We start from the raw sequence: 10,857 nt of genomic DNA, 5'->3' as shown, positions 1-10,857 counted from the left end.
GCTTTTCTAAAACTCAGAATTGTGAAGTTTTCAAAATGAATAAACTGAAGTATGTGTTTATAATAAAATATCATTTCTTATAAATATATACAGAATCAGTCACCTATAAAAGTGTGAATCATTCTACGTAGACCGTGGAGTACAGTAAAAAATAGTAGTAGTTAACATAACTTTTACAAACTATTATTTTTCGTAGATATCATCTAAACGCTAAAGGGCTTATAGCTTAGGGATATTAAGGTGGTGTAATGCACATGTTGATTCTCAATTTTATAAGGTTCCTATTATAATGGCGGGTTTAAGTGTAAATTTGTAATAATCACAAAGCCTAATGAGAAATAAACATAAATGGGCAACCATGCATTAGGGTGCTGCGCACCAGCAGCAAAATCTTAAATTTCGCACAAGTCGTTGCTCCAACCAGACAACTTCAAGCATTGATATCCTACTCATATTTACATCAATTTTGGAAACGGTTTGATTCGTTGAGAAACTATCACACAGTAGAAATAAACTAACCCTAAAAACAATTATCTATATACCGTACATATAACTATAATTACTTGAGTCCAAAGTTTGGAAAAAAAATCATCTTCCTATCTTGTTATAAACTCATTTTTTTAACAATTTTTCCATTATTCTCCCACATGAATGGAGATCAGTCTAGACACCCAAATTTTCCAATGAAATCTCGACAGCTTGAACTTTCCCTTGTTAACTCTTAGTCTCCAACCACTAGTAGACTTGATGTCCTTGAAATAACGGTTATAAACATAGACGTTCTGAATGCTCTAACGGTTTACAAATTTCTCTTCTTAGTCGGCCATCCCCTCATTACCGTGTCCAATATGGTTCTGGGAGAGTAGACTGGTTCTATGAAATTTCTACGAATTGCGCACCCCACAAAACTTCATTGGAAGCTGTCCCACTTCTCTTTCACAATTTTGGTTATAAAATGGCTAAAAGATCGTTTGTTTCATGCAATCAGGAATACAAAACTATAATATGTTTTAAGACTGATCGACTGAATTAACAAAAGAGTATGAAGGATGTTATCCTTTGAATTGTCAATAAGAAAAGAATGTTAATCTGAAGTCTTTTGGAGATACCTCTCCAGTATGATAATGACAAAAGAAGATAATATGACGTAGTATGTCAAATTTTTACAAAATGAAAACCCACGTTGTACACAACTTTATGAATGATTCCGGTTTGAGAGGGGTTCAAGTGGGAATCATTTGGTAATTAGTTATCAAATGAATCATTTTTAATTTATAGGGAAAATCCTCAAAATGGTTATTTGATCAAAGGGATTTTAAAGCTAAGACTAGCTCTTTGTTTTGAAAATCCTAAAAAAAATGCATCCACTTCAAAAATCATCGACCGCCTGTTTTCATATGCCATCCGTCCGTTTTTATCTACCTTCCGCCCAATTTGTAACCCAATAAAATCCTTCCACCTGTTAACAAGATTTAACTATCCGACCGTTTTTATAAAAATCTGATCGTTTAGATTGGCTACCCGACTATTTTTATAAAATTAATCCAACCGTTTAGATTGGCCACCCGACCAGACTTTAAACAATCAGATCCAACGGAAGAAGATTTTTAAACAGTCGTTCTAACTCGTCTGTTTTGAGTACCTGCCATTTAAAAGAAAACGGTCGGACCTGACTTTTTATGCCGACACGTGTCTAGTAGAGGATGGTTGCATAACCGGTCGGATAACAGATTTCAATCAGACGGTCTGCTGTGACCACTTTAGGTATTCTAGAAATAAAGGATAGTCAAGGAATAATGTACGTGATCAAAATGCGCATTTTGATCATTTTCCTTCTTTTATATCACAATTTAATCAATGACCGAGACTTTTTTTAACCATTATATATTTATTTATATTGTTCCTTTTTTGTTTGTTTCTAATGGAAGCTAAAACAAAGTAATTATTATAGTTTATAATTATTTATGAAGTTGTTTGACCACATGAAACTGTTACTATAAGATAAAAGCATTAAACTAAAAGGTTATGAACTCGAATATAGATGTAGTATATATAAAAGCAGTCTTGTACAGACAGTCCCATTTTACTTGCTAGATAAAAGATAAACTCATAAGAGAGCAAAGTATTTAAACGATGGAAAAGCTGAAAAGAGAAAAGGAAAAAGGAAAGACAAGATGTGTTATTCTGCTTTGGAACTTGTACTAATCAAGGCTTACGTATGTTGAATTACCTCATGATTTACGTGGTACACTATATTAGAAATATGGCTATTTAGTAGCTAATTGCGTCTGCAACCAAAATTGCAATAGCAAAAACCTTCATGCTTGTTCTGTATTGGTGGCCTAGTGTTAGAAATGAAGTCTCTTAAATAGCCAAATGTCCGAAGTCTAAGTCTTAAAATGTAGAAGAAATTTGTGTTAAAAAAAAACCTTCTTGGTTATGTTATGCAACTTATGTTGCAATATTGCGACGTTAAATCCCGTGTTACACACGAACGGAACATATATAAAACTTCATACACACACATACATATATATAGGATTTGGATCAAATATAAATGAAATTAACGTTCTAATTGTGAGAATCAAGTAGAGTAATTATGTAATTACATCATAGAGTAATTACATAATTACTCTATTTGTATATATAATTACTCTAATTGATTCTCATAATTAGCACGCTAATTTCATTTGTACGTTAACTTTTCCCTATGTGTGTGTGCGCGCGCATGTATGTGTTATATACATTTTAATGAATTGTAAACATCAGATAATCTAGCATTATTATTATTATTATTATTATAAGGTATCACATTATTACTCAATAAATGATAATTATAACAATTTATTTTGAAACATTTTTCAACTTAGGAGTTAATATATGCTTAACATTAATGTTCAAATTAACATGTGAAAATTATATAAATGAAAAATTGATGAGTTGGAAGCCTATGTGAGCATGCAAGTTGAATGCCATATGAAAATTTTGTATTGCTTTAATAGTGTGGTAAGATATGGAACTTATGTTTTGCAGTTGCCATATGAAAACATGGTTGGTTGCCTTTTTTTGCTTTCTATTTGTTTTTTTATATTCGTGTCGGTTCGTTGCCGTAAAACGCGAGTTTTATTTGCTGTTGATATCATCAAATGATTCCGGACGAATTTGCTTCAACTCGTGGTCGCAACATGTTTTTTTCCCGTGAGTTTGTTTGTCCGTCGATTCCGAACGAATTCCCATCAGCCGCGGCCAAAACGCGCGTATATTTTTTGTTTTCGTCATGGTTTTTGTATTTAAGTATGTTAATTTTTTGTATTTTGGGTGTGAACGAATTAGCTTATTACTTTAATTTCGGTGTCGTAACCTGATACCAACTGAACATATGTTGGTTGACCACCACAACGCGTGATTTTCTTTGTACGATTTAGTATCGACAACGTCGATTCCGACCCTATTCGCGTCAGTTTGCAAACGCAGCACGCGATTTTTTTGTCCATTGATTTCGGAATCATTGAATTCGACTACAATTCGTATTAGTTCGCAACTGCAACGCGCATGTTTTTTTTTGTTTGCCGCGTTTCTTTGTATCTTAAATATGTTAAATTGTTGTATTTAGGTGTGGATAACTTTATGTTTTGCTTTACTTTTGGCGCCATAACCACATACCAACCGAAGTGTTTTCGATTCGTCAGCACAACGTGCGGTTTTTGTTATGTTAATTTGTTGTATTTGGCCATTAATAATTTTTTAAAGTTTATTTGTAGTTCCGTAACTTGGCACCGATCGAATTGATCTCAACTCACAATCAACCGATCGAATTGATCTTAACTCCGAGTATTTGATAAGTTTCTTGTTATAAAAATCGACTTAACTAAATGAGGTAATTGGTTTTTAGCATTAACAATACATATTCCAGCAATCCCCCCCCCCCCCCCCTCCAAATCTTCTCCTAAAAGCCTACACTGGTTCAAAGACGTAATCATCCCTGTCTTTCCAAACCTTTAAGATCGAAAAAAGATAGCAATACTGGAGATATTGCTAAATTCCCAAAATATAAAGTCTTTGAACTTATATAAAATGTATTGACCAATAGCATGCCTCATCCAAAGCATTTAAGATAATAAAAATATAAGGAAGAGTAAGTTATGAGACTTACACCCAAAGTGCTTTGTATTCTATTGTATACTAAAAACAGCAGGGAGCATATTCAACCCAAAAGTATTTAAGAGAAAAGAAGAGGGAGTAAATAAAACAAAACAAACAAGTAAGAGAATCCCTTATTTATATAAACAAGTAATAATATGACATAATCACAATGGTGCACGTCCATTTGGCGTCCATTGACCGTCCCACTATCAATATAAGAAAGGTAAATTAAATGTCCCAGAGTAATTTGGGACTTGGGTAGTGTCAAGGATTGATATGTGGACCTCCACAACAATATGTCAAAATCAAGTAAAATACAAATACGGATTTGGTCTTGTCATGCTACTAAGCATTCTAGCCTTATAGGTGTATAGGTACCATTCCTTGGTTTCTAAGCTTACACTAGTAGGTAAATAAATAAATAAGTTTCAAAATAAGGAAACATTATTAAAGGAAGTTGATAATTAAACCTTGCGATGTATAATTGTGCTGTTTTGTAAATAGATTGTCATCGTATTTACAATTATTATTTATATTGTTTTGTTATTGTGAAATGTTACTCTTTTAATTTATAGGTTGTATACATAGAACTCAGCATGACCGAATCAGAGAATTGTTTGGATGAAATGAAAGCAAAATTGCAACCAGGCATTAGAACTCAACATTTAAGTCATCCAACTTCAGGAATTTCCAACACCGCCACATTACAATATCAGGCGATTCCGATTCCAATCAGGTATCATTTTTTTTCATTTGAAATCCTATATGGCATGTATAAGTAGCAATTTCTACTCGTTTAGTAATGTATGGGTCAGTTTAGGTTATGATTTACGTATCAGTAATGAGAATCAATGGAAATGACAATGGCAATCAATGTGTCAATTTATTTATGAATGCAAATCAAATATGAGTGTTGGTGCTTATGTGAATGTTTACATGATTACTTGCTGTTACTGGCTTCATAGAAGTAGCTGAGGATGACCACAGTAACAGCAACAGCAACTCCTATAGCAGTGTGTGCCAACAAGGCTGCTGCAGTGTTTGATTTTAGAAAAGATGGTGGGGTAAATCCCAGCTCTGAAAGCTTCTTGTGTGACTCAGCATAGTCTTTGAAGAATGCATCTTCATCCTGTCATCAATTGTTTGCAACAATTGGATATATGAAAAACCACAACCATTATGACCTTTAAAAAATATTAATTTGACCAAGTTTATATTAATTATATATGCACATGCACCAATGGTGAGATGACACATGACAGCACAAATGCCAAATTTTAAGACCAAAGGTGGCATCCATGTCTGCCATCGTTTGACTGAGTTATACTTTCATGTAATCATTTGTAACGGTTTAATGGTTCTATGTTTATGAATTTGGTCAAATGGCAATTTAGGTAACATGCTAAGTCAAAATGGTCATTCGTATCACTTTTTAGGGGTGTGCATGGGTCGGTTTGGGTTGGTTTTGGGCTCAAACCGAACCAAAAACTGAGTCTTTTTAGAATTGTTCAGTTTATTTTTTTCGTTCATTGTAATGATGGGTTTGTTCCGGTTTTGGTTTTTTTCGATTTTGCTACTTTTGGCAATTTGGGCATGATTTTTTTGGACTGAAAAAGATGGCCCAAAATATGATGAACTTAGGCCAAAAGTTTTTGTTACTTAATTGTTAACAATCTTGGATTTTGCTCAGGTTTGAAACATGTTCTTTACAAGTTTGTGGCTGCCTAAACATTTGTTAATTTCTTATACAGTTCTTAACATTCAAAAATAAAAATTTTATCCATAAATTCAATAACAAACATTAAAAAACAATTTTTTAGGGTTTTTGGTTTACAGAAAATACAAAACCGAAATGAACTACAAAATTCGTTTTTCAAAAAATACAAAACCGAACTTTCGTTTTCTTTGTATGGTTTGGTTATTCAGTTCCCATACGCCGCTTAATTTAGTTTTGGTTCGGTTTTCAGTTTTCTGTCATTTTCCCTCGAATATGAGAAGCAACTTAATAAAACTGAATGCATCTTCATACCTTCGCATAAAGTTCAACATAGCGTCGAAACTTTGGGTCCTCGACTAACGCTTTATCAGTAGGAAGTTTCAGCAGTCCATCGGTATCTCCCTTTAAAAGCTCGCTGATTTATCCATCATATATATAAACACAACTCTCAGTTTTATAAAAGAAAAAATGTGAACAAAAAGATTAAATGTCTTACAAAAAGTATGAGTTGTCAAACTTCAAAGGATCTTTGGTCCAAGGTTTTTCATCAAATCCTGATCTCTCAGTATGTGCCTTCCCCTACAGTCAAGATCAAACAAGCTTTTATTATTCTTAAATATATATTAGATTATTAGTATTAGTGTTTAATTGTGTTTAGATTATTAGTAACAACAAAAACAGCAACCGTACGTACCCAGTAAATCCCACAATTAGCAAAAGCTATCAACAAGGTCTGGGGATACATTAGATTATTAGTATTACAGTTTAATCGTGTTTAATCCATGGGCTTAAGTTAGGTTTATATAAAATTTGTTTTTCCAATAAATGGAAACACAGAGTTCAGATGCATTATTATTCCTGTTTCTTTTAGAATTATTATACTAGTTGAGAAACAACTTTATTTAGGGCTGTAAATGAAACAAACAAACAAGAACGAAGCATGTTCATGTTTGTTCGTTCAATTTAACCGAACAAACAATCAAACTCGAACAGTTAGACGAACAAGGTTTTCTTGTTTCTGTTTGTTTGCTAAGAAAATGAATGTGTGATGTTCGTTTGTTAATGGTTCACGAACGAACATAACTGAACATAGATGTGTGAACATAACTAAGCTAAAACCAATTAAATCTAAATGTAAACAACAATATGTTGGGCCTAAAAACTTATTAAAACATAATTGTAATGGGCCTAAAAATTTGTATTGATATATTAACAAACATAAACAAACAAAAACGTAAACTAACGAACATAAATAAACGTAAACGAATAAATATAAACGAATTTAAAATAACGAACATAAATAAACAAAAAAGACAAGTTTTCATTCTTGTTTGTTTAACTAAATAGATAAACGAACTTCCGGCCGAACAGTTCATTAAACGTTCGGTTCGTTTACAAGCCTAAGCGTGTAGCTTTGATTTGGTTAAACTCACCAAAGTGTGGCCACCCGAAAGCGCGACTATATCCTTATCAGATAATCCCATCCGGTAAAACACATCACGAAGATGTGATGGACCTGCACAAAAGTTATATTGTCCAACGCTTGAAACTTTTTTTTAAAAGTAAATCATGATCTAACTGACCTTGTCTAGCATCAGGAAGACGTCCTTCATTGGGCGACACGTCTGACTCCTGATTGAAATGTTTTATGAAAAATAAGTACAAACTCATTGAATTTGCTAACTGATCGAATAACTAGTTTATAGTTTATATACCTTCCTTCCTGGTACAAACTTAACAGTGGGCCCTCCGGTCACCTCAACCGCAACAACTCCAGCAAGCTGAACATGATTCCCGTTAAAGTTTAACCGCCAAATCATATAAATTCATGATTACATATTCAAAACAATCACCTGATAGAGATCAGCATATGTAACTCTGGGATGTTTGGATTTCACTTCTTCTGTTTTAAGATGAACACAATAAGCATAGTGACAAAGGAACATCAACATTTGGTTATTTACAACAATGAGGAGTGACAAGTTACCACATAGATCAATTGCAATTTTCAAACCAGCATTTGCTGCATGCCTGTACTCGTCCTCATTCCTGATTGATCCGTTTGGGCCTCCTGTCTTTGTTTTAACATCGTAAGTGCCTGCATCATGCCATCTGAAGCAACAAAGTCTTGGTTCAGGAATATGAATATCAAAAGCATTAGAACACACAAATTCAAATCATTAACAGGTAAACTCGGTGCCATATAACATTACAAAAGAAAATTTTAACAATGATACATCCTACAATCTTGTGTTCGTGTATCTATTGTTATAATAATCCGATTTGCTGAAAATACACTCCTGATTCAAATGATGAATACAAATGATAACTTATTTATACTAAGTAGAGGATTAGCTACTGTTAACAAACTCAACTCATTAGCCTAAGTAACTATAACTGAATGCAACAAACTCAACATTATTATCAACTCTAACATTTATTAGATCATCATTTCAGAGATTAAACAACAATAGAGTAATGATTCAACCAACATCGATCGATCAATAGGCTAGAACTAAAACAAAAACAGTTACAAAACAATATGAAGCTCGTGACGTACGCTAAGCGAAGCATGATGGGAGCACATTGTTTGTTGGAGATGAGAGAACGAAGATGACGACGAGTCCTTTCGATCTCCTTCAAATACTCTGAGTCCACAACAGGTGCTGCTGCCTCCATTTGATTTGTCATGCAAAATGTCGGTAAATGTTGATACTAGCTTACATGAACCGTATGAAATAAATCAAACGCATTCAATCACCTCCGTAGAATCTGGTTCAAAAAGTGTATTGGATCTAAACAAATGTAATCCTGATATAAGGAAGGAAGAAGAAATGAGCAAGTAAAGGATTGAGTTAGAGACAAGAAGGGAATAATACATGGAGGGAAACTTATTATTGTTTATGCTTCAAAATCATAAATATATATATTATAGCTTTTATCCTTCATATTACGGGTTATTTTACATTAACCGTTTCTAATTTTTTATATATATTTTTGGATTTTAAAGTTATTTATTGTAAGGAAAAATAATATACTTCAAGTTTGATGATGAAAGGGTTTCACAAATAAACGAGAGGTTATAACTTGGTTTAAAAACTATTCGGGTTTGATGAGACCCGTGACCCGCTTATTTCTTTTACTATAAAATTGTTTCTTAATTATAAATATCATCCACTGCCTGTTTTCATATGCCATTCGCCCGTTTTCATCTACAATCCACCGATTTGTAACCCAATAAAATCCTTCCACCTGCTAACAAGATTTAACCATCCGACTGTTTTTTAAAAAATCTGATCATTTAGATTGGCTACCCGACTATTTTTATAAAAATCCAACCATTTAGATTGACCACCCGACCAGACATAACAATCGGATCCAACGGTATTTTTTTTAAACAATCACTCTAACTCGTCGGTTTTGACTTTTGAGTACCTATCATTTGAAAAAACGGTCGGACCTAACTTTTTATGCGGACACGTTCTAGTAGAGGATGGTTACATAACCCGTCGGATGACAGATTTTAATCAGGCGGTCTGCTGTTCTTGAATGACCAGTTTAGAAATTCTAGAAACGATGGCTAGTCAAGGAATGTACGTGATCAAAATGCGCATTTTGATCATTTTCCTTCTTTTATATCACAATTTAATAAATGACCGAGACATTTTTTTACACCAATGTATATTTATATTGTTCCTTTTTTGTTTTTTTCTAATGGAAGCTAAAACAAAGTAATTATTTTGGTTTATAATTATTTATGAAGTTGTTTGACCACATGAAACTGTTACTATAAGATAAAAGCATTAGACTAAAAGGTTATGAACACGAATATAGATGTAGCATATATAAAAGCAGTCTTGTACAGACAGTCCCATTTTGCTTGCTAGATAAAGATAAACTCATAAGAGAGCAAAGTACTTAAAACGACGCAAAAGCTGAAAAGATAAAAGGAAAAAGGAAAGACAAGATGTGTTATGTTGCTTTGGCACTTGTACTAATCAAGACTTACGTATGTTAAATTGCCTCATGATTTACGTGGTACACAATATTAGAAATATGGCTATTTATCAGTTCCGGTAGTTGTCCTGTATTGGTGGCCTAGTGGACTAATGTTAGAAACAAAGTCTCTTAAATAGCCAAATGTTCAGAGCCTAAATCTTAAAAAGGAGAAGAAGTTTGTGTTAAAAAAAACCATTTTTGGTTGCGTTATGTAAGAAAACTCAATGAAAGGGATGTGGGAATCCCAATTCCCACCGAAATCAAGAACACACGCTCGTAGCATATCCTCGAGTGTTTGAATCGTACGCTCGGATTGTCCGTCTGTTTGAGGATGATAAGCGGTGCTAAGATCGAGACGTGTTCCCAAGGTTTCTTGAAGAGATCGCTAAAAATGAGAAGTAAAACGAGCATCGCGATCGGAAATGATAGTCAATGGTAAACCGTGTCGGCACACAATTTCCCGAACATAGATTTGAGCAAGCTGCTCGACAGAATGCTTCTCACGGATCGGAATGAAATGAGCAGATTTGGTTAAACGATCGATAATCACCCAAATGCTATCGTTTCCTGTTTGGGTGTTGGGTAGTTTAGTGATAAAGTCCATAGCATTGTCTTCCCATTTCCAAACGGGAACCGGTGGTTGCTCGAGTAGACCAAAAGGTCTTTGATGTTCGGCTTTGACTTTTGAGCAAGTAAGACATTTAGATACATACAAGGCTACGTCCTTTTTCATACCCGGCCACCAAAAGGTAGCACGAAGATCGAAGTACATCTTATCCGCACCGGGATGAACAGAATACCGCGACTTGTGAGCTTCGTCGAGTATACAAGTACGAAGGTTATCGCGATCGGGAACCCACAAACGATTGAGAAAGTACAAAAGACCATCGGGTTTGGTTTCAAGTTGCAGTTCGGCTCCACACGACATTTCATCATACATGTTGCCTTCTTCAACGGAGGTACGCTGAGCTTGAAAGATACGAATTTGAAGATCGGTT

General features: G+C 34.1%; 1 protein-coding gene across 1 annotated transcript; it reads right to left on the bottom strand.

Moving 5' to 3' along the window:
• Window positions 1-5,083: 5,083 nt before the first annotated feature.
• LOC143625798 (putative L-ascorbate peroxidase 4, peroxisomal) lies at window positions 5,084-8,539 on the bottom strand. The gene is made up of 9 exons (XM_077096041.1): window positions 8,421-8,539; window positions 7,848-7,972; window positions 7,714-7,763; window positions 7,576-7,641; window positions 7,444-7,492; window positions 7,294-7,376; window positions 6,357-6,439; window positions 6,173-6,275; window positions 5,084-5,272 (listed from the first exon to the last, which is right to left on the bottom strand). Exons 1-9 carry the CDS (start codon window positions 8,537-8,539, stop codon window positions 5,084-5,086), a joined length of 867 nt encoding a protein of 288 aa, XP_076952156.1.
• Window positions 8,540-10,857: the final 2,318 nt, after the last annotated feature.

The sequence above is a fragment of the Bidens hawaiensis genome, unplaced genomic scaffold, assembly GCF_021521415.1.
Source record: "Bidens hawaiensis isolate Kalapana, Puna unplaced genomic scaffold, B.hawaiensis_p1.1 tig00004242_1, whole genome shotgun sequence".
Lineage (NCBI taxonomy): Eukaryota > Viridiplantae > Streptophyta > Magnoliopsida > Asterales > Asteraceae > Bidens > Bidens hawaiensis.
This window is presented reverse-complemented; position numbering and strand designations above follow the sequence as displayed.